A 24,164-nucleotide genomic window follows, 5' to 3' on the forward strand; every position below is an offset into this window, starting at 1 on the left:
GGAATATACTGACATATCAGCTGATATTGTATTGTTTTTGTAGTGTTATAATGCATTGTGCTAAATCCTTACATACCTGTGTTTCTGCTGTCCTCCCTAGGTCCTCCCTTCCCTCCCCAGGAGGTGCAGGTCCAGTTGGGCCAGAACCCTGGGGTGCTGCAGGTACGATGGAAGCCCCCCCTCCTCACCCCCACTGGAACCTCCAACGGAGCCAACGTGATTGGCTATGCCGTGTGCACAAAGGGACAAAAGGTGCGTTTCAATGATGTATTTTTCAGAACCTCATGTTCAACCCTGTGAAAGGGAGTGAATGTTGTAACCTCTAACCAGCAACGCTGTGAGTTGTGTGTAACACTATACCGCCACCTGGTGGATAAAACAGGGATGTTCAGTCTATGGTTCCTGCAGGGCTTTTGTCATGCAGTGATTTGCAAACAGATGTAACCAGGCTCCATTTTGCCTGAAATAATATATTATGTTTGTTACATAAGATATGTGTATTGAAGAGGTGTGTATGTGTGTGTGGTCCCTGTCCTGTGTGTGTCCAGATAGCGGAGGTGATGTACCCTACGGCAGACTATGTGACAGTGGAGCTGAACAGGATCCAGTGTCTGGAGGCCAGGGAGGTCATTGTCAGGACGTTATCAGCAGAAGGAGAGTCTCAGGACTCCCCCGTGGCCACCATACCGCTAGGTATCCTGGGGCCTCCCCATCACTCACCCCACCATCGCCCCCCTGCACACCCCCATCCTTTGCCCCAGCACCATCCGCCACACACACAAACACACCCGCCCTACCCCCAGACCTACCCCTTGTCACACCCCCAACCTCAGGTCCACCCTCAATCCCAGCCCTACACCTTGCCCCATGGTCAGCCGCTGCGCCACCCTCCCCCTCACCCCCACCCCCACCCCCAACACCAGCCTTACCCCATGTCTAAGCCCAAACTAGTAAGTGCCAGAGAGTCAGAAACCAAAGAGCATGAGGTAGGCCTGCGGCCTGGCCCGCCCTGGGAACGCTCCCTCTCGCCCCTCCCTCCTCCCATGTGTGGACACACTCTGGAGCCGCCCCACTTCCAGGGGCGCCGTTCGCCCTCTCCTCAGAGGATCCTGCCCCAGCCTCAGGGAGCCCCCATCCCCAACACCATCGCCAAGGCCATGGCCAGGGAAGCTGCACAGAGAGTGTTCGCTGAAAGTAACCGGGTAAGCAGCCACAGAGCCACTATACATACAGTATACGTAAGTAATAAGGCCCAAGGGGGTGTGGTATATAGCCAATATACAACGGATAAGGGCTGTTCTTAGTCACAACGCAACCCGCAGCAGTAAATTAGAGCAGTAAAAATACATGTTTTGTCATACCTGTGGTATACGGCTATCAGCCAATCAGCATTCAGGGCTCGAACCACCAAGTTTATAATTCAGATTGACCTATGGCATGATGATGTACAGCGCAAACAGAGCTTGATTTGTGTGCCAAGTGCCTTCGAGACTCTCAACACCACATGGTACTACTGAGTCAACACTATAGAGAAGGCTGGTGGGAGGAGCTATAGGAGGACGGGCTCATTGTAATGGCTGGAATGGAATAAATGGAATGTCGAACGTGGTTTCCATATGTTTGATGTGTTTGATACGTTCCATTTATCCCATTCCAGCCATTACAATGAGCCCGTCCTCCTATAGCTCCTCAAACCAGCCTCCTCTGACCTGCAGCTATATGTAAGGTTTTCTTGTCTCTGTTTCCACGTGTCAGATTGAGAAGAGGAACATCTTCAGTGAGCGGAGCATAAACTCCGATGAGGAGGAGGATGGTTATGACTCTCCCCACACCAGGAGGAGAGGGGCCTCTGTGGACGAGTTCCTCAGAGGCTCTGAACTAGGGAGACATGTACGGGTAATACAAAACAACAACCCTGTCGCATGTTAAATACAGAATAACACACCCACTGGGCACAGACGTCAATTCAACGTGTATTCCACGTTGGTTCATTGTCATTTCATTGGAATGGTGTGGAAACAATGTTTATTCAACCAGTGTGTGCCCAGTGGGCAGTTTGTTTCTCACCCAGCATCACTCTGTGAAAGTGATGTGGGACAAAGAAAAATGAATAAAGACCTTATAAGTTTTAAAATAAGGTGTTACTTTAACCTATAGCTCCATGTTAAAGCTGCCCCCCCCCCCCTTTCTCCCAGCACCACTACAGCCACAGTGAAGAGTACCAGACAGAGAGCAGCCGCGGCTCCGACCTGTCTGACATCATGGAGGAGGACGAGGATGACCTGTACTCTGAGATGCAGCTGGAGGAGGGCCGTCGACGCAGCATCAACTCTCACAACACTCTCAAGGTACAGCACACACACATACCCCATCTGGTGGGGGTCTGACCTGGAGAGGAGAGTACGGGGGGGGGGGGTGGGTCATCCCATCTACCGTGGCCCAGGCTGCCCTGTCTCTCACTGTCAGGCTTTACATGCAGGCCCGCTGTGGGCTTTGCCTGCTGAGGTCTCCAGCCTTGTCTGAGCTGAACAGAACACTGCATCAGCTTTATCTTCCAAGTCTTAACTTACCCATGTGAATGGCTGTACTACACACCCAGCATGTACTGTATGAAGAGGTGAACACGATGTGCCTTGTCTTTCTGAGCTTGGTATTGATCGAAACAAGGAATGTTGTTTTGTCTCAATGTGTATTGCATTTTAGTGTACAGTCTAAGAATGTCCACATCATTATTGTTCATGAATACTCTGTTAATACTCTGTGTTTTAACAGAGTATGTCAGTGGCCAAACATTTACCTTGTAAAATGTACTGTACCATCAGCCAGAAGGGTCGTCATGGTACATCGAATGCATAGGGGAATCTCATTTAAGTGAGTTTAGGCTACTTAAATGGAATAATTCACTTTTGGTTGTGTTCATCTCATGTTCTACCTTTTGTGGTCAAGTTTTTTGTTGTTGTGGTGTGTAGATGGTTACCTTTGTGGATGTGTGTACCTGTCTCCATTGAATATGTTGAAGGGACACGTGGATGTGTAGCCAGCAGTCATTGTGTAACAAGATCTACTGAGGGACATTATTAGTAGTGAAACAGGCCATTTCTACTGTGTTGGATCATAAATACAAAGTAACGTGTTCAGATGTATTCATTTGCAGTGTCAATGTATGAAAGGCTTCCAAAGAAACATGTTTATATTTCAGCTGTGAGTAGACTTTCAGTTGATACATCAGCCAGATATGATGCCTTACAGTGTATGAATCGACCCTGTATACTGTACAGCACTCAACAGAACAGTGTTTTTAGGTCTCGTATCAATATGCCCATACTGAATCTGCCTATGTTTCATATGACAGTACCTCATCATGTCATCCATCAGTATGTCTCATGTCTGTGCATCAAATGAATGTCCTGTATGTATTTGTGTATTATGTTCTTCAAATGGAGTAGAGTTCTGTGTAGTAGTGCATGCAATAAGGGTCAAAAAGCAGAAGCAAGCACAGCTGAGATTTTGCAAATAGTCATTATTGGAAAATCTAAATCTGTCATAAGAACAGACCTCGGGTCATGTCTGAAAATGTTAGGACAGACTAAGATACTTTTAACATGTCTTATTTTGCTTATGCAAGTGCTTTGCTCAGTTTGCTGCCTTATTCCTCTTGGTTAGTATATATATTTCTTATTCACTAGCCCAGGCTGTGCTTGGTGCTATGTGTTTTAAGGCTTTTCTTCATTAGTTCATTCACTTATATGTTTCGTGAGTTTGTCACCTGTTTCATTTCTCTGTGAGGATTTCTCATATGGCAGATTTTTTGCACCCTTTACGAATCTGTCCTGGCTACCGAAATCCTCTCCCAGACCCATCCTCAGTGTGGCTGTCTATCACTGCCTTTGGTTCCTCCCACAGATTCCCGTTCAGAGCATGCCATTTCCCCCAGCTCACGGAATGACACTGCATGCCTTGCATCTGGCCATTCTGCCACAAATAACTAATTATGTTCTTATTTTGTCTTTTTTCCCCATTTTATTTTTTATTCACACACTGTGTTGTTTCCTGCCTGTTCTAACACCTTCAAAAACTAAACGAACCTCCTGAAATTTAAACAAAACTCCTCATTCAAATGCCAATCCAAACCACTCAACTCTGCGCTCCGCTCTGTGGCTGGACCGTTCTGGTCATACAGAAGTATTACAGGCGTCAGGACCTGGGAGAGGAGAGGGACTGCTGGGACCTACAGAGGGAGGTGGTGAGACAGAAGTCCCTGCGTCGTAAACGCCTCCACAGCATCCCTGAGGTGGCCGAGGACGAGCCCGACGGAGTCAATGGGATGGGTCATCATCATCAGCGCCTGCGCTTTGATGACGGAGGCAGGCCTGGTACACCCCGCATGCATCGAAGGGGCCCCCGTATCTCCCAGCAGGACCCCCATCAGCACAACCACCTCTCCCCCAGCAAGAACCACCGCCGCCTGCTGCAGCGTCAGCACTCCTCTCCCCGCTATGCCTACGCTTTCGAGGAGCGCAGCCTGCGCCGGCTCACCAAGAGTCCCGACAGTGGCCTGGACTGTGGCAGCGAGGAGGAGGGCTCTTTGGGGTACAGGGGTTACCCCCACGGCAGCCCCATGAGGGGCCATATCCGCTACATCCACTGTGAGGGGCCGGTAGAACGAAGGGCTCTGGCTGCAGGCAGGAAGAAGCAGCTGACACGGCAGTGCAGCATGGATGAGGACTACTGTGACAGCCCTAAGACGGGCCACCTGTCTGACCTGAGGAACAGGGAGGTGCACTACGGGCCATCGCGGGAGCCAAGCCCCAGACACGGAGCCCTGAGCGAGGGCAGGCTCCACGAACTGGACAGGGCCTATCACAGGGACCTTAGGGCCAGCTATGTGAACAGGCTCAACAGGGTCTCGGACCAGCCGCTGGTGTGTGTGACTCAGACTCTTATCTGCTGTATATTCCATCAGCAAGCAGTAAAACCATACCTTTATTCTTGGTGTTTTTTCTCTCTATGGGTCTCCCACCTTTACTTTGATTTATTTTGGTTTTGTGCAGTATTCTGGCAAGTTATTCGTACATGTTCATGGTGATTCTTATTTGTAGTTTTTCATGTGTGTAGTTTGCTCGTTTTTAGAACGTTCAGTGAGTTTTTAATTGAAGCATTTTTGATTACCTAAAGGCCATTTCAAAAAGTTTTTTGTGTCTGATGTCTCTGAGGAGAAAGATTCATTTTAAAACAAAATGGCAGCTCAACCGTAATAGTTTGCATGGGGATGCGCTATCCCTATTCTGCTCCGCCCTCCTCTCTCAACATGCCAGTGGGGTTGATAAGCAGCTCTGACAGACATCTTGTCCATCCTATCCCACCTCTGACTTTACCCTGATTGCTCCAACTTCCACAGGGGATCTCAATTCCAGCATGTCCTGGCTCTCATTGCTCGTAAAGGCTGGAGTGCTATGACAAATCCAGCCATTCCTAGTGGGATTACATCGAGGGTAGCCTCTCATAGCCTTTAGCTGATTTAGCCATCAGTCCATCTGCATCATGTTAGTGTTTGGCAGACAATGAATACTCCCCTCTTCATGTTTTCCCCCCCAAAAATTCAGCAGAATGTCCTCTCCTACTCCCATACCACACACAGCAGTGGTCAGCTTGTTGCTCGATTCCCCTGCCCCCATCTCTGTCCCATATATCCTGTATGGCTAACTGGATGAGAAGCCTTTGGGCCTCAGTCTCTCTCTCTGGTTTGAGCCCCAGGCTGAAGCCATTCTGGTTGTGCTCAGCTAACTATGCCTTTCTCCATTCTATTCTCTTTCCTCTACTCGCTCACTTCCTCTTCTCATCAAGGAACAGACATGAGCAGAACAAAAAATACAAATGGTCTTTAGCTAAACATCTGATCCTGTTGTGGTGTCTGGGGTTGATTTACTTTGGTTCTGTTGATGGTTTATTTATTTGTTTGTTCTCTTTATTTTATGGGTTTATTTATTACTCTTATTTTGCCTCCTTAAGGACAAATGGAAGTGACGTCATTTGCTCTTATAGTTTTGCGATCCTTTTGAATGGCTGGTTCGTTCTGTGAGGAAGGCAGTTTATTTGAACCTAAGCTGTCTTTTCTCTCCCTCTAAAGATTATAGGGAACTCCCCCTCCCATGGATGCTCCCATGGCGACCGGCTGGACCATTCAGGGAGGAGGCCGGTCCACGGTGGCAACCCCCCACAGCGACGGACCATGATGGTTCCTTCCATTGGTTAGTGCGGTCACCACATGACGAGATGCCCCGTCCTCCTCTGCAGGGACTGTTGTTGTGTATTTATTTTCCCCATGTGTTGCCTTACTCATGTGAGCTGAGCTGAACATCTCTCCCATAGACATATGACCTTAAACAACCATGTAGTTCTCTGTAGTGGTGTTCCCCTACACCTGGAGTTCAGTCCATCTTCATACCTCTTTATGGTCTTTCTGACTTGGCATAAGCAGGTCGGGGGAGTGGCTGCTACTGTTTACTTGGTGCTTCTAACAGAAAAAATGAAGAGATGTGTGGTTGTCGGACTATAGCCTCTATATACTGTGATCCTAGAGGGCTCACCCGCTTTAATCCTTCCCTCTATCTCACACAGTGCAAAGCATTGCTGTTTTACGTTGAAGAACTCCAGAGTACAACCTGTTTCCTTATCCCACCACCTGACCCCCCCCAGCAGCATGTCCAGCCAAGCCGTGGGCCAGAGCAGTGGGGGGTCCCTAACAGTAACACTGTGATCTGATTGGTATCGTCTGTAGAGATCACCATGATGGAGAGTAACAGTGAGGGGAGTGAGGGGAACCTCTCACCTGGCAAGGAGAATGTTTACTATCACGGCAGTGTAGCTCGGCACAGGATATGGCATCATAATGGTATGTGGCCCAGCTTCTCTCTAGAACAAAATTAATAAAACTTGCAAGTGACAGAAAAGACAGTGTTAAGAACCCTAATTGATATTAGAGGTGAATGGTAGTCTAAAGCTTGAGTGTGAATTTTACACTAGGCTGACAGGGAAGACCAGATGTACACTTTTTCTGGAGCTGAATAATAAGTGTCCCCTCCCCTTCCTGTATGTCTGCCTGCAGCCTCAATTCCAGGCCTCCCTTTGAGACCTCCTCCTTCCTTCTTTACACCCTCCCTCTGCTCCTCTCTGGCCCTCCTCCCAGGGCGTATAGCCTCCCCCTGTGGACTCTGTGATTTTGCATGATGATGTTTACAGTCCAGTGAGAAGGAAAACCATTGGATGTGTAAGTGGACTGGTGTCTTGTTGGTATCACTCCATTGCACAGTGATGAATGCTGTGATCTAAACCAAACATTAGTATTGTATCATTAAAACATCATTTAACAGAAATGTTCACAGAATTGTGCTATCGAAACATTTGGTTTGTTCGTGCCAGGAAATCCATGAGTGACTGAATATCAGGGGGATTCTTTCCCCCTCACTGTCCCTGATATGCTCCTGAAGAGTCAGGTTTCTGCTATGGCATTTGATGTTCTAATTTCTCTAGGGAATGTTAATTTGCCCTTTACCTTAATACTTTATTTCTAATGTGAGCATGGTTTTACCCGTCTTGTATTGATAATGAAGTATACTTCCTCATTTTGAAGAGTGGAACGCATGCATCTGTTGAGCTCTGTGAGACGGTAAAACAGCAATGAACAGTCAGTCTGTTTCCCTCCATTATTGTGCATTGTCATCTAGTTACCTCTGCATCCCATAGCTTGGCATGACATGTGCTGGCGTCTCTCCTACTTGACCTCTGTCTGACTGTACCTGTGAGTGTTATAAAGGTACTCTGTTTGTTGTTTTAGTGTCTGTCATACCAGCATTCAGAGATGTGTGGAAAAAACTGCCAATCTGTGCTATCTGTCAATTATAGACAGCATCGACTTTGTAAAATAAGTATCTTGCTAACATATTCTCATTTAATTCAAATTTGTAGATTTTGCTCTGTAATTAGTGTCTTATAAAACAAAAACTTGAGCCAGGTGCTCCTTGAGAGGATGATAAACTTCGCAATGGACACAATAGTGTAGAATTACCATTCTTCAAACCCCTTTAAAGCTGTTTTCACACATACATTTCATGGCCCTCTCCCCTGTCTATCAGCTCTGACAAAGTGACATCTTCTCGTCCCCCTACCCTCCACTCTACTCTGCTCCCCAGCCTGTCCTGGGCTGGCAGTAGCAGGGCTGGCAGTAGCAGCAGTGCCCTCTCCTATGTTTCAGATGGGTACGGCGGGCAGGGCCGCGGGCGCCGGTCGCCAGAATACTACGAAGAGTCAGAGCCAGAGGACCTGGCACGTATATTTGTGGCCCTGTTTGACTACGACCCTCTGTCCATGTCCCCGAACCCTGATGCTGCTGACGAGGAGCTGCCCTTCAAAGAGGGGCAGATCATCAAGGTGTTTCCCTGATCCACACAGTGCTTTAGTCCTATCTGCTTCACTCAGACTAACAACAACAGGGCCTAGTGATGACTTACAGCAGGGTTCACCAACTGGCGGCCCACGGGCCAAATTCGTGTGGTTTTATTTGGCCCCCAAATATAATTTATAATGTTTTTTAAAAATGTATTTTTTTACATAGAAGACTGGAAAAACACCAGGGAATCAACTCCAAGTGATTCTAATTTAGGAAATCTGTTCCCACATATCCCCATGCATAATATGTGATCTTATACAAAAGAAAGCAAGGTTTGAAATGATTATATTTCAGTCAAATATATCTGTTTGGGCTTCTTACATTCAATTTGTCTACAATTCAAACAGTCTACAAATTATTATGTTCCGACCCCCCAACCATCTGCTGAAGAGAAATGGCTGAATCTAAGTTGATGATCCCTGACTTACAGCATTATGGTCATTAAATTTCACTGAAATGGACAGGCTCAGAATTTGATATAATTCTGCTTCTACACTTTGAATTTGCTATTAAAACAGTAATGGTGGTGGCAGTCTCTTTCTCTCCCCCCTGCTAACATTGTTCTCTGTGCTGGTCAGGTGTTTGGGGATAAGGACACGGATGGTTTTTACAGGGCAGAGATCCGTGACCGTCCAGGTCTGATCCCCTGTAACATGGTGTCAGAGATCCAGACTGAGGATGATGAGATGATGGACCAGCTACTCAAACAGGGCTTCCTCCCACTCAACACTCCCGTAGAGAAATTAGGTAGTGCAGCACCTGGACTCCCACTTTCCGTTTTTTTTCTCTGCTACTCTTTCGCTCTCTACTTTGCAGTTGATTGTCTCTTCCCTTTCTCTTCTCTTCTTTCTCTAACTTTCTTATTCTACACTTATGTATTTTGCTGATGGTACTCTAATTTCTCTGTCTCTACAATCGTTTCCCTCGTTCTTTTTTCTATCTCTGCTTTCCTGTGAAGTGAACTGCGACCGCTTCAAAGATGGCCGCTCAATAAACCGCAGGTCCCGAAAATCCAAGCGAGGTCTGTGTTCTCTTTAGATGCACTCTTCCTTCACCTTCACACGTTTCTTCTTCCACCCTTTCTTCACTTTTCTTATGAGTGTTTGAGTAGGGAATTATGTGTATTTTCTGTCACTCTCCAACATGCTTGTCTCCAGTAAAGTGGTGGGGGTGTTCATTATGGCTTTCACCATCATGTACCATGTATCATTGAAACGGAATCATTCATTCAGCCTTTCCCATGGTAATAGACAGTCATTCATTCCTAATCATAAGGCATTACATTCTGTCATTTTAGTGTGGGAATTTACAATTGAGTAGTACGGTGAGTATTTCTAGTGTGTTACTTATCATTCTTATTGATTGTCTAGAGAGGAACAGGCGGAGTGGGCGTCAGCACCCCTCGTCCACACGTAGAATGGTGGCCCTGTATGACTACGACCCCAGGGAGAGTTCCCCCAACGTGGATGTGGAGGTACAGCACTGCTAGACCTCTAGCTTTATATCCTCTTCTCCACGGCTCCACCCCCATTTACAGACCAGATGCCATCAGGATGCATGTGACTCAATACCTCTGTCCCTGCCCTTGATTGTATAACATGTTATAAACAGAAATAGACAGTCCATTCTTTATAAACTGAGAAAAAGGAATATGATCGGGAGTACATTTTGTCCAGGTCACAGTGTTTCCTGTATACACACCTCAGTTTTTCCTATATTAGACGTCTCACAGCTCATCAGAATAATTCAACTGTATGCTGTACTGTGTGTATGATGCTTTTGGAGGACCATCCTTGTTGAAGACTATTCCTGCTGTTATGGAGTCAGGTGTAGATGTAGTTCTACCCTGTTACTAACCACTTACCTGCTTGCCTTGCCAACATTGCACAAATACACCAGCCATACTTACTCCCTAGATTTACTCCCAGTCTGTACCATTCATTTAGTCCCCATTTATTAGTAGCGTAATCTTTTCCTGTTGTACTTATGGCCCTTCCCCCTGGTGTCACTCACTCTCGCCTTTCTATTGGCACGGCCACACAGTACGGGAGAGACGGGCTGAATGAGGTGAGTGAGAGGAGCGTCCGCTCTGTGTTTTCTCTGTAACTGTTGGTGGAGTGTTCAGAAGAGGTGGTCTTCACATGGTGGATTAGGCTACAGTTATACCCCTCTCATGAACACAGCCCCTCACTCATAGCCTGCACTGGCATCCTTCCTCGGGTTGGTCTGTGTGTTGAGCAGTCTCCTATGTTTGGTTTGTGTGTTTTGGAGAGACCTGTAGGAGTGGGTAGTAGATAGTAGTGTGGTATGCCTATTGTCTGTGTTGCAATCCTGTTTTCAACCATCCAACACTTGATGCATTTGATAGTTGCAACAGTCTGCCAAGACTTCATTGACACTTCTAGATTTGCAATGCTTCTCAGTGATTGGAATAGGAAGTACAGCATTTCACACAAATTCAACCCTAACAATATCCATTGTGGTTGGGTTGTAGAGATAATCTTCAATAGATTCAAGCTGCTTTGTTGTAGAGAAAGCAGGTCAAACTCGAACATCTCACTGTTTTGACAGGCTGAGCTGACATTCTGCGCTGGTGACGTCATAACAGTTTTTGGTGAAATTGATGAAGATGGGTTTCATTATGTAAGTATGTGAGTTGTGACTTACACATAATGATATTTAAGGAGCACATTGTCTTCAACCAGCTTTGTGCAAATAAACACCAGTGGAAATGACAGTCGTCGTAGGATAAACAATTACAAATTGTCATTTTGTATCCCTTTTGTCTAGTCCGCTATATTGTGGAATCCGATGTACATTCTCTGCGAGTCACCCTGTGTGTTTGTGATCCCTCAGGGCGAGCTCAATGGACACAAAGGTCTTGTTCCCTCCAACTTTCTAGAAGAAGTGCCTGATGATGTTGAGGTTTTCCTCACTGACACTCCATGTAGAGCTTCTCGATACCCGCAGGACGCTGCAGCGCTGATAAAGACCAAAAGGGTACATGCTCTCTCGCAGTACTAGCCCTCTGTCATCCATTCGCTCCTTTCCGTTCCCTTAACCTCCTTACTCCTTTAGTGTCCCGTCTGTGCTTGTGTTTAATTTCTGAACGTACGATGGGAAGTCAGACATCGGAGCATTATGCTGTAAACGTTGTTGATGTCTCAGAAATATAACGGAAACTATTAATACTTGACGGAGGTCCTTTTTATTTTTTAATGTTGACTGCTGTGAAGGATTTTAAAATGTGGACATGTTCATATAGCGTTCTCAAAGAGAATAAACGGAAACAATAAAAGACAATTGTAACTTTAAATGTTTTTGCACATGCACATTTAGCATTGCGATACATGCTTTAGGGGTATTACCTGTGTTTCATCTAAAATAGGCTCTAATAGAGGAAATAGTTTTGATGTACTGGAGGATGAAATATCTAGACTGTAGCAGCGTATGTTTTCTCTTTATGATGCATGAATTCCCCTTGAACCTTTTTATAGTGAACAATAAGTCTAGTACAGTATGACTTTTGTATTGGCTTCCGACGCCTTGTTTTAGTATATTTGCTTACTTGTAAAATAGCATGCAAGATATCAAGAGGGTTACGTTGCTCTTTGAGAGTATAATTTTGAAAGTAATCATAATACTAGCTGTAAAATAATGTGACTATAATTCTTTGTTTAACAAATAATTGCAAGTTAATGTTTGAATAACAGCAGGTTTCATCTGAAGTTTCTTGGCTGGTGTTCTAGTTTCTCATAGTGCAGACTATTGAAATGCCATCACTGCGTTTTTCTTTTCCTCACCCGCTTGGCAAAACAGAAGAAGAGTGTTCATTTCACACCTTAGAGGCTCTGTTTCCATCACGTAAGTGAGCAACTGAGGATACCAAGGTTACGCTCCCCTCCTCTAATGCAGATGACATGGGTTCCCCTTAGTTTCCGGTATGCAACACACACACACACACTTTTTATGACCTTTATTATACCAGTTTATGTTTCAGTTAATTCATTTTGAATGGATGTAAATATTTCTCTTTTTTTTTAATTAACCAGAACATTAGTGATAGAATACTGTGGAACACACCAGGATGACACATTTGATCCGAGTTGACATATTTTACCGTTTTTGTTTACATTTTAGTAATTTAGCAGATGCTCTTATCCAGAGCAAATTACAATTAGTGCATTCATCTTAAGATAGCTAGCTGAGACAACCACATATCACACTCGTAGTAAGTACATTTTCCCTCAGTAAAGTAGTTATCAGCGATGTCCGTGCAAAATTTGACGTGAGTTTATTGTAAAAGCATTCAGGTTGTTGTGTTAACTTATAAATAATATATGCCATTTAGCAGACTCTTTGATCCAAAGCAACTTAGTCACGCGTGTCATACATTTTTCGTATGTGTGGTCCGGGAATCAAACCCACTATCCTGGTGTTGCAATGCCATGCTCTACCAACTGAGCTACTGAGCAAGTTAAGGACGACCACCCTAGCCAATGCATTAGACAAGAAGCATGGTATCTTCAGTTGTTTCTCTGGGTGTTGTACATTACAATGTCAGTCTCTCAAGATAAGACTCCTGCTGTAAATCATGGTAAGCTAAAAGGCCATTGTTGCACGTCTAGGTTGCCTCCCCGTAGTACTAGTGGTAACATTCAATCAGACTCTATAGCTAACATTCTGATAGAACCTCCTCTCTCCTTGAAGCAGTGCACCCTGCCACACTTAATCTAATCAAACTGGTCGAAACAAGTCAATGGTAATCAAATGTCTGCCAGACAGGCAATCCAATCAATCAGATCAAATTATAATTGGCATTTCTTTACCCATAGATGCCCGAGATAGTGGTCCGCTCCACAATGCCCTTGTTAAGTTGTTAGTGGGGTGCACTTTTTCTTTCACATAAGGAATGATGCAAAATAGCAAAAAGAGCTATTAACATGTTTTTCTCATAGAAAGTGGCATCAATTAGATTTTCTAACCATATTTTTAACGTATAATATGTAGTTATATACTACAGCCATATACTACTGTGCTAGAGACTACAGTCTCATGTTAATGGGATCTTAAGGATAGAGACTACAGTTTCATGTTAATGGAATCTTAAGGTTACATCTTTCCTAAGTGCAATTGAAAAGAAGCCTTTTAGCTCATGATTACAATTAAGGAATATGTAGATATTAGATGTTTACTGTAACCTAATTGTATATGAATGCCCTTTATATTTAAAAAAGAAAATCTGCTGTCATATGTTGTCCCATAATGTTAATACAATATTGCATCTCTTGTTTTTGTGTGAAAGGCATGGCCTTTGCCATTGATAGCCATTCTGGAGAATCTCAGTGCTATTGGTAAAGAGAGCAGTAGTATGTGGACATATTCTTTGGCATTGAAGTCTTTATCTTTTAAACCAGCTTGATGACAGACTGTGTCTACATGGCGGGGGGGGGGCGGGGGGGGCACCTCAGTACACTAAAGAGACGACATCCGAGCATTGACAAGTTGAACTGGGCTGCACTATAAGGGAGATAGACTGATGAAGCCAAAGGTATGGTGGCCCTGCTGAGACAGAATGGACTGAGTGGAAGGGAGTAGTGACTGGGGTGCAAGAGGGCTGGCTTTTTAACCCCCCCTGAACTGTCCCTTACGGGTCTTCCATTAGGTTCCGTTGGAAAAATCGAGTCCGCCCAGAAGAGCTGCCTACCCCAAAGTGCACCAACACATCCCCGGCACTGGCCCTGCTACCGTGGGGCCTGGCAGTCCCATCAGGTGCCCCCGCGACTTGTCCTCCAAAAAGAAAAAGGGACTGCTCTCCAAAGGGAAGAAACTATTGAAAAGACTTGGCGCTGTAAAATAACCCCTTCATATACTTGAAGTATATTACCAACCACATCATAGATGGCTCTATTCAATCTGTAGTGCTGAAGCGGTACAGATTCCGTGATAGAAATGTAAAGGTCATTTCCGATTGAGCAGTGTTTACCATGAATGCAGTCTCCACTAAAGCGGGTACATTGCTTTTAAATTTCAATCACGCTGAAAAGCTGAATTTCCTCGATGCGGATTGAATAGTTCCCTAAATCTCAAACACTTCCATTACTGTAAGTTCAGTCCTGTGAGAAGAAAAAATCCAGTGGTTAAAGAGTTTGATGGCATTTAATAACCAGTCAGATGCTGTACTCTTACACATCTGTTGTTGTCTACTAGAAACCATTTATTTTTTAATTGCAGTGTGTATTTTGAATGAGGCCAGGGACCTCATAGTTTGACATTTAATGTCATAAGCCAACCTCTCTGGTCATGTATATTTTGCTATCTGAAGCACAGGACTGCAATGCGATGGGATAAAATCTTGAATTGGCCAATAGTACATAGGTGTGTGTTTGACTGAAGACTACAATGTCCCCCAGAATATGAGGTGTTTAAACCAGTCTCTTTAGGGCTGAGATCAAACGATAGAGCTCAGAATGGCCAGTCAACATCATACTTGATGAGACTACTACTAGTGGCCCTTCCTAACCATACACTTCATGTTGTAGTACCCAAATGAGGCAAGGAAAAGAGCATTTTTATGGCCAGGCAGCTGAGGTCCTTGTATGGGAAATGTATGGGAGGTTTGCATGTTTTACCTGAAAGCACATCCAGAATGATCATTCCCACCCAACATTTGAAGCACATGCTAACTGATGGCCTTTTCTATCAGAACATGTTAGCAAGGCACATGTGCATGCTATGTCGGTGCATTTGATGACAGAATCTACACTGAGAAAAATTTACTAAATTAATTTTAGTAGTAAAAAGCATGTCCTTGTTTTCTTTACCTCCATACAGAATATTCCATACAAACCTAATTGTCAGATTGGTTCTCAGTTCAACTCAAGCCCAGGTACACATTTGACTTGTCACGACCTAGCACCTGAAGTCAAGATCTGTGCACTGGTAAAATATGCTACATCTCCAGAAAGACCGAAGTCAGATAAGCAAGTATCAATTCCTAACAGAAAGTATTAGTTATTCAAACACACCAAAAGACCTCTGGACAAGCACATTAGATAGGAAAGGGTTTCAAGATTCAGTTTCTTTATTTTTCAAGTAGTTGAATGGTCATGAAATGCCTAGTTGAAACCAACCTCCATGTATTTGCCTTATAAATGCACAATTGTTTGTGTCCAGTCAGTGGAGATTTTTTTATGTCTTGTATGCATTCATGTCTTTGCAATACATACTTCTAAACATGAAATATTTTTGCAAAAGATGTTTATCAAAGCTCGTGATGTGCATTTTATTACTTGTAAGAGTGTCATGTTTTCTGGAGGACCTGAGCATTATTAGCTTGTTTGAAACTTCAGAAGGCCCAACTTTACACTCTTCATGTTCTGTCCACATTAAAATGACAAAAAGAGAGAAAAAAGAAAGAAGTGTGGTGAAAATGTAAAGGTGTAATTTAATGTTTTTTTTGTCAGTACATTGTCACTATTTTGGCACAAAAAATTCAAGGCACTTTTATTTTGTTCTTCATGTTATATACAGTACTTGCAATGTGTTCATTCTGCATTCACAATCCCATTTTGACATAGGTTTGTGTACAAGACAATGGACAAGAAGGAAATGCAATTGAAGGCCGGTTCAATCAAAACTGTCTCCAGGATAAGTTTAAATCAGCATTCCTCCTGTGCAACAACAACGCATGGTGTCAATTCATGTGCAGTTGGTTAAGTTTAAATCAGCATTCCTCCTGTGCAACAACAACGCATGGTGTCAATTCATGTGCAGTTGGTTAAGTTTAAATCAGCATTCCTCCTGTGCAACAACAACGCATGGTGTCAATTCATGTGCAGTTGGTTACCATTTTGTTTAAAACAAAATTGTAGAGTACACTCCAAACTTGCATTATGCAGTAGGAGAATGCTGTTTTTGACTAACCCAGACACAAGGTTTGATAGAATAACCTTCATTGGATGTAAGTCATATTAAGTTATTTTTGTTACATAGAAATTGTGATTTCAACAAGACAAGTCTACCTCCATAATGACCCCTAGAATTCCAACTAATTTGACTCCATGTTCACAGAAGCCAACTCCATTTCATTTATGAAACTGAGCTCTTTCTGTTTGCCCAGAAGTATTGTATTTGTGTCAGCCCCCAAATAGCACATAGAGTAGTGAATGTATGATTAATTGAAAGCCAATGTATTATATTTATCAAAACTATCCATGATGAGTATCCAGTCGTTTTCTGGTCCACTTTGTATGTGAAATGAAACCTTTTTCCATCTGTTAAGAACCTCTTACACTATTTTGTTAATCATTTCATTTTTCCATTCAATTTACATCACTGTTTTGTTTTTGAACTACTACTTACATGAGATTTGAACTGAGACTGCCAAAAAAGAATGTATCAAAAGCATTCTGTATAACGTTCTGTACAATTCTCAGCCAAATAGGCATTTCAATCTACAGTTAATAGATGTACATCTTTTCCATAATAAGTTGTCCGTCATTGCTTCTATACATATTGTTTGAGTGACTTGCTCTTTTTGTACTTTGTCCATTTGTAAATTGTTTTTAAATGTTTATACTTGATTTTCAGACTGCCTTTTTTGTACATAAAAATTTATAATCAAACTGTGCAAAGCTTTCCCCATGGTGTCTTCAAAACCATGTTTTAAAAGTCTGCAATTGTGTGCTAGCTTTATGAAAAGAAATAGCCTATATTGGGGGTTACAAAATATTGTGTGGGTGTGCATGTGCAATTTTTTTTATAAAACAAATTTGATATTTTGTAATGCTGGTTGTGCCGTGTTTTATTTCCCAAATGCCATGGTGCAACAGCATACGTTTGAGTGGGAATAGAAAACAATGACTTGAATGTAACGTTATTAACCGGTTCCTAATAGTGGTTCTGTTCCGGAACACTATGGATCACTTTCGTTCCTGGTTCTGTTTCTATTCCTTGAAAACTTTTGTTATTTTCTGGTTTTGTTCCCTGAACCAGTTCCAACCTGTACACTACATGCCTAAAAGCATGTGGACACCTGCTCGTTGGAACATCTCATTCCAAAATCATGGGCATTAATATGGAGTTGGTCCCCCCTTTGCTGCTATACCCTCCAGTCTTCTGGGAAGGCTTTCCACTAGATGTTGGAACATTGCTGTGGGGACTTGCTTCCATTCAGCCACAAGAGCATTAGTGAGGTCAGGCATTGATTTTGTGTGATAAGGCCTGGCTCGCAGTTGGTGTTCCATTGGTGTTCATTGTGGTTGAGGTCAGTGCTTTGTGCAGGCCAGTCAAGTTATTCCACACCGATCTCTACAAACCATTTCAGTATAGGCCTTGCTTTGTGCATGAGGGCATTGTCATGCTGAAAGAGGAAAGGACCTTCCTCAAACTGTTACCAAAGTTGGAAGCACATAATTGTCTAGAATGTCATTTATTTGATAGCTTTAAGATTTCCCTTCACTGGAACGAAGGGGCCTAGCCCGAATCATGAAAAACAGCTCCAGACCATTATTCCTCCTCCGCCAAACTTTACAGTTGGCACTATGCATTGGGGCAGGTAGCGTTCTCCCGGCATCCGCCAAACCCAGATTTGTCTGTCGGACTGCCAGATGGTGAAGAGTGAGCCATCACTCCAGAGAACGCTTTTCCACTGCCCTAGAGTCCAATATCGGCAAGCTTTACACCACTCCAGCTGATGCTTGGCATTGTGCATGGTGATCTTGATCTTCTGTGCGGCTGCTCGGCCATGGAAACCCATTGTTTGAAACTCCCGACTAACAATTATTGTGCTGATGTTGCTTCCAGAGGAAATTTGGTACTTGTTAGTGAGTGTTGCTACCGAGGACAGATTTTTACACACTTTGTACTTCAGCACTTGGCGGTCCCGTTCTGTGAGCTTGTGTGGCCTATCATTTCGTGGCTGAGCTGTTGTTGCTCCTAGATGTTTCCACTTCTGTAACGGCTGTTGGAAGGAGAAGACCAAGGTGCAGCGTGGTACGTGTCCATACTTTTATTCACTGAACACTAAATACAAAAATTACAAAAGGAATAACCGAAACAGTTCTGTCTGGTGCAGACACAAAAACAGAAAACAACTTCCCACAAAAACCCAGTGGGAAAAAGCTACCTAAGTATGGTTCTCAATCAGAGACAATGATAGACAGCTGCCTCTGATTGAGAAACACACGGCCAAACAACAAAGAAATACAAAACATAGAAAATGAACATAGAATGCCACCCTAGTCACACCCTGGCCTAACCAAAATAGAGAATAAAAGCCTTTCTATGGCCAGGGCGTGACAAATTCACACTATCAGCACTTAAAATTGACCGGGGCTGCTCTAGCAGGGCAGAAATTTGACGAACTGACTTGGTGAAAGGTGACATTCTATGACGGTGCCACGTTGAAAGTCACTGAACTCTTCAGTCTGGCCATTCTACTACCAATGTTTGAATTTGGAGAAGAGAAAACAAGTTGTATGTTTACATTTATAAGTGTATTCATTTTCCAATTAAAAGTAAAAACAATTAATACAAGGAAGTAATTGATGCAGAGGACTGCGATGGCTATAATATTGGGACTCGCATGCCAAAGTGACGATTAGAGTCTGCTTGATGTTGCAACAAACTAGCCAGGTCCGACCATCCTGATATCGTGACCTTACAGTGCGAGACAAATATATTGACACCCTTGCGCTTTTCAGAAATAGTTTCCTATTTCTTCTAAAGTAGCATGATATTTACCTTTTTGTTGGATTTTCAACATTGCAGAGACATTTCAATTGTTGCACACTTAAGTATTTTTTTTCAAACCAGGTGCTTTCCAATGGACGAGCTAACAGGAAAGTCATTCAACAGCAACCAGGAAGCAGGTTCCTGATAATGATGATGCTCCTGTTTAATAAGGAAGAGGAAGGACTTCTAAGGATAAAAAATACATGTTTGTTCTAAAGTATGGCATGTTTATAGAGCACATTTCTTACAAGTTTATGCATTTCAAAGTTCTTAAAACAAAAATTCAAATAATAAATAAAATTGACAAATATAAGATAGATATTAAAATGAAACTAAACATTAAAATAATAATAGGGCAATAAAAAACAGTGAAACCAGTAAGACTGATGGAATTTTATAAAGCAAATAAACTATATCCGATTGATAAAATAGCACAATAACATCACCCTATGTAAAAGCCTGGCTATAAAGTCTTGAGCTCTCTCTTAAAAATGTCTATGGTCTCTGATGCCCTCAGCTGCACCAGCAGGCTGTTCCAACAGCCTGGTCTCATAGACAAGATGTAACATAGTCAATGTAAATCCGGGACACTCAAATTAGTATGATATGGTTACATAAGACAAATGTTTACTACATAATTTAATATGTGTTATTTCATAGTTTTAATGTCTTCACTATTATTCTACAATGTAAAAATAAAGAACATCCCTGGAATGAGTAGGTATGGCCAAACCTTTGCCTGGTACTGTATGTAAAAAAAATAAAGAAAAACCCTTGATAATAGTGAAGGCATCAAAACTATGAAATAACACATATGGAATCATGTAGTGACCAAAAAAGTGTTCAACAAATGAAAATATATTTTAGATTCTTCAAAGTGGTCACCCTTCGCCTTGATGACAGCTTTGCACACTTTTTTGGTGACTACATGATTCCATGTGTTATTTCATAGTTTTGATGTCTTGACTATTATTCTACAATGTAGAAAAAGGTAGAAAATAAAGAAAAACCCTGGAATGAGTAGGTGTGGCCAAACCTTGGTTGGTTCCAAAGCCCAGGACCATAAAGACAATGCAGCCACACCAAATGTTTTAAAACATATGTTTTTAAACGTTGCATCCTGCTGAACTCGCCCGAGAACAGCAGAGTGGAGGAGAAGAGTCGGAATGTTACAAGAGGTCAAGTCAAATATCAAAACAAACACACTCCAGAACACATGGAGGTAGAATAATGTAATGTTGCTATTTTATCTGATAATGTTTTATATAAGAGAAATGTACATTTAAAAAATGTACAGTAAATATGATGAAATGTACAAAAAGAACACCCTGCTGTTGCTTTTAGTGTGATTAAAATCAAATAAAAATGCAAAGAGATTGTATTGCTGACTGATTGTACACTTGTAGGCAGAGTGACAACAGATACAGAACTTTATAAATACAGTTGAAGTTTACATGCACCTTTACCAAATACATGTCAACTTAGTTTTTCAAAATTCCCGACATTTAATCCTAGTGTAAATTCCCTGTCTTAGGTCAGTTAGGATCACCATTTTATTTTAAGAATGTGAAATGTCAGAATAATAGTGGAGAGAATGATTTATTTCAGCTTTTTTTCTTTCATCACATTCCCAGTGGGTCAGAAGTTTACATACACTCAATTAGTATTTGGTAGCATTGCCTTTAAATTGTTTAACTTGGGTCAAACATTTCAGGTAGCATTCCACAAGCTTCCCACAATAAGTTGGGTGAATTTTGGCCCATTCCTCCTGACAGAGCTGGTGTAACTGTGTCAGGTTTGTCGGCCTCCTTGCTCGCACAAGCTTTTTCAGTTCTGCCCACAAATGTTCTATAGGATTGAGGTCAGGGCTTTGTGATGGCCACTCCAATACCTTGACTTTGTTGTCCTTAAGCCATTTTGCCACAACTTTGGAAGTACGCTTGGGTTCATTGTCCATTTGGAAGACCCATTTGCGACCAAGCTTTAACTTCCTGACTGATGTCTTGAGATGTTGCTTCAATATATCCACATAATTTTCCTGACTCATGATGCCATCTATTTTGTGAAGTACACCAGTTCCTCCTGCAGCTAAGCACCCCCACCACATGATGCTGCCACCCCCATGCTTCACGGTTGGGATGGTGTTCTTCGGGTTCCAAGCATCCCCCTTTTTCCTCCAAACATAACGGTGGTCATTATGGCCAAACAGTTTTATTTTTGTTTCATCAGACCAGAGGACATTTCTCAAAAAATTACGATATTTTTCCCCATGTGCAGTTGCAAACTGTAGTCTGGCATTTTTATGGCGTTTTTGGAGCATTCTTCCTTGCTGAGCGGCCTTTCAGGTTATGTCGATATAGGACTCGTTTTACTGTGGATATAGATACTATTGTACCTGTTTCCTCCAGGATCTTCACAAGGTCCTTTGCTGTTGTTTTGGGATTGATTCACAATTTTCACACCAAAGTACGTTCATCTCTAGGAGACAGACAGCGTCTCCTTCCTGAGCGGTATGACGGCTGCGTGGTCCCATGGTGTTTATACTTGCGCACTATTGTTTGTACAGATGAACGTGGTACCTTCAGGCGTTTGGAAATTGCTCCCAAGGATGAACCAGACTTGTGGAGGTCTACAATGGCAATTGTCTGATTTCTTTTGATTTTCCCGTGATGTCAAGCAAAGAGGCACTGAGTTTGAAGGTAGGCCTTGAAATACATCCACAGGGACACAACCAATTGACTCAAATTATGTCAATTAGCTTATCAGAAGCATCTAAAGCCAGGACATCATTTTCTGGAATTTTCCAAGCTGTTTAAAGGCACAGTTAACTTAGTCATGCACAAAGTAGATGTCCTAACCGACTTGCCAAAACTATAGTTTGTTATCAAGACATTTGTGGAGTGGTTGAAAAACTAGATTTTATGACTCCAACCTAAGTGTATGTAAACTTCCGACTACAACTGTAAGTATATTTAAAACCAAATACTTTTGCTCAGGTACTACTTCACTGGTTGACTTTCACTTTTACTTGAATAATTTTATATTAAGGTATCTTTACTTTTACTCAGTATGACAATTTAGTACTTTTCCCACCACTGCATGATAGGGCCCGGACTGTGTTTAGGCACGTATTTGACAACAATCGTCTTAGATTTACACTGAACAAAAATATAAGTGCAATGTGTAAAGCTGAAATAAAAGATCACAGAAATGTCCATTTGCACAAAAAGCTTATTTCTCTCAAATTCCGTGCACAAATTTGTTTACATCCCTGTTAGTGAGCATTTCTCCTTTGCCACGATAATCCATCCACCTGACAGGTATGGCATATCAATAAGCCGATTAAACAGCATGATCATTACACAGGTGCAACTTGTGCTGGGGACAACAAAAGGCCACTCTAAATTTGTGCAGTTTTTTCACACAACACAGATTTCTCAAGTTGTGAGGGAGCATGCAATCTGTCTGCACTAAAGCTATTTCATTGGGAAGAACTGATTGGCTGGGCCTGGCTCCCCAGTGGCTGGGCTTGGCTCCCAAGTGGGTTGGCCTATGCCCTCCCAGACCCACCCATGGACGCGCCCCTGCCCAGTCATGTAAAATCCATAGATTTTACTTCAATCTGTATCTCAAACTGTATCTCAGTAAAATCATTGAAATTGTTGCATGTTGCGTTTATATTTTTGTTCAGTATACATGATATCTGTATGCACCATTGTTTGTCATACTTTTCTGCTTATTTATATTAATAATTTTACTGAAATGATTGATTAAATAAAAGACGTACTATTGTCTGCACTGTTTAGGGCCAAAGAGAGGGTTCTGCTGTAGTTGAGGGGTAAATCACCAAAGAGATATTTCTATATAAATCACAAGCTATACTGAGAAACTAGATGAAATGCAGAATGACTGTTTTACTATGTCTACTTTAAATAGATTAATGTCATTTCTCTGCTCAAGTTCCATGGTCTGTGCTGGTTAAATGAGATAAAATACAACTTTTTCCACAGAATGCACTGTACCTTCGAAATGGTCCAGTCTCCTGTTAATGCAATCTATGTTTTCAGAACCATAAAATGTTGTAATAATATGTAATCAAACAGCATTTTGTGTGGTACACTTGCAATAAGATCAATAGGAAAGCTGTAATAGTCAACAAATTGATTACAGAAAGGAAACACCATGTGTACGTTTAACCATTTATTACAGAATATAACAATGCATAGTCTTGGCATTAGGGCTCTGCTCCTTCAGGGTAACTCAATGCCAGAGCCAAACAATCTTATGAAGATGATACTATAACAACAGGCAATGAGCATGATATGCTATATCAAATCCCCTGTTGGAAGAAACACAGAACCCAGACAGATGGAGGCTGGGGTGGTGGTGGGATATCAGAAACAGTGAGCTGGCACAATCATGATCATATTAGCAATACTGCAGGATCTCATGTAGGCTCCACACTATCAGAATTCCAATAGAATGAAACTCATCACTGCTCTGGTTTCTTCGTCAGCGCTGTGGGCTAGCTCCGAGCTATGTTCCGCATACTCCTGCGTCGGAGCTGCTACTGCTTCTCAATCAGTCAACAGAGGTAGGGCAATAGGGCAATAATTAGGTGGGTGAAGCAGTAATCGATTGAGAAGCAGTAGCAGCTCCAATGAGGCCCTATACCAGATTGAACTGGTCGGCTGGCCAGATAGTATGAACTAGATGGGACCAGTTGGCCGGCCAGATGGGACTAGTTTCAAATTCCTGTGTATTTTTTCTGCTCACAGAGAACCACAAAGTCCAGCATAATCTGTCGCTATAAAAGCGTACACCCCCTGCTATATTGTGGATAAAGAGTTAATTGTCTAATATAACACAGAGGGTGTTCTTTAATGGAAGAATCAGGAACTCCCCAGGACAGCTGTCTAGGGCCCTTATTTTTTAAATCTTTGGGTAAAGCCAGTGTGTCTACATATGTCGATGACTCAAT

General features: G+C 42.6%; 1 protein-coding gene across 1 annotated transcript in view; it reads left to right on the plus strand.

Annotated features, from left to right (window-relative positions):
- rimbp2b (RIMS binding protein 2b) overlaps nucleotides 1-17,435 on the plus strand; it is a 183,526-nt gene extending 166,091 nt beyond the window's left edge. The window contains exons 14-27 of the mRNA XM_052478748.1: nucleotides 101-252; nucleotides 549-1,202; nucleotides 1,756-1,896; nucleotides 2,196-2,348; nucleotides 4,181-4,921; nucleotides 6,128-6,248; nucleotides 8,252-8,427; nucleotides 9,025-9,193; nucleotides 9,405-9,467; nucleotides 9,817-9,920; nucleotides 10,490-10,513; nucleotides 11,018-11,089; nucleotides 11,303-11,446; nucleotides 14,112-17,435. Of these exons, the coding sequence (XP_052334708.1) occupies nucleotides 101-252; nucleotides 549-1,202; nucleotides 1,756-1,896; nucleotides 2,196-2,348; nucleotides 4,181-4,921; nucleotides 6,128-6,248; nucleotides 8,252-8,427; nucleotides 9,025-9,193; nucleotides 9,405-9,467; nucleotides 9,817-9,920; nucleotides 10,490-10,513; nucleotides 11,018-11,089; nucleotides 11,303-11,446; nucleotides 14,112-14,306 (2,909 nt within the window). The 3' untranslated portion in view covers nucleotides 14,307-17,435. The remainder of the gene's footprint in view (nucleotides 1-100; nucleotides 253-548; nucleotides 1,203-1,755; nucleotides 1,897-2,195; nucleotides 2,349-4,180; nucleotides 4,922-6,127; nucleotides 6,249-8,251; nucleotides 8,428-9,024; nucleotides 9,194-9,404; nucleotides 9,468-9,816; nucleotides 9,921-10,489; nucleotides 10,514-11,017; nucleotides 11,090-11,302; nucleotides 11,447-14,111) is intronic.
- The last annotated feature ends 6,729 nt before the right edge of the window (nucleotides 17,436-24,164 follow it).

The sequence above is a fragment of the Oncorhynchus keta genome, chromosome 25 (assembly GCF_023373465.1).
Source record: "Oncorhynchus keta strain PuntledgeMale-10-30-2019 chromosome 25, Oket_V2, whole genome shotgun sequence".
Lineage (NCBI taxonomy): Eukaryota > Metazoa > Chordata > Actinopteri > Salmoniformes > Salmonidae > Oncorhynchus > Oncorhynchus keta.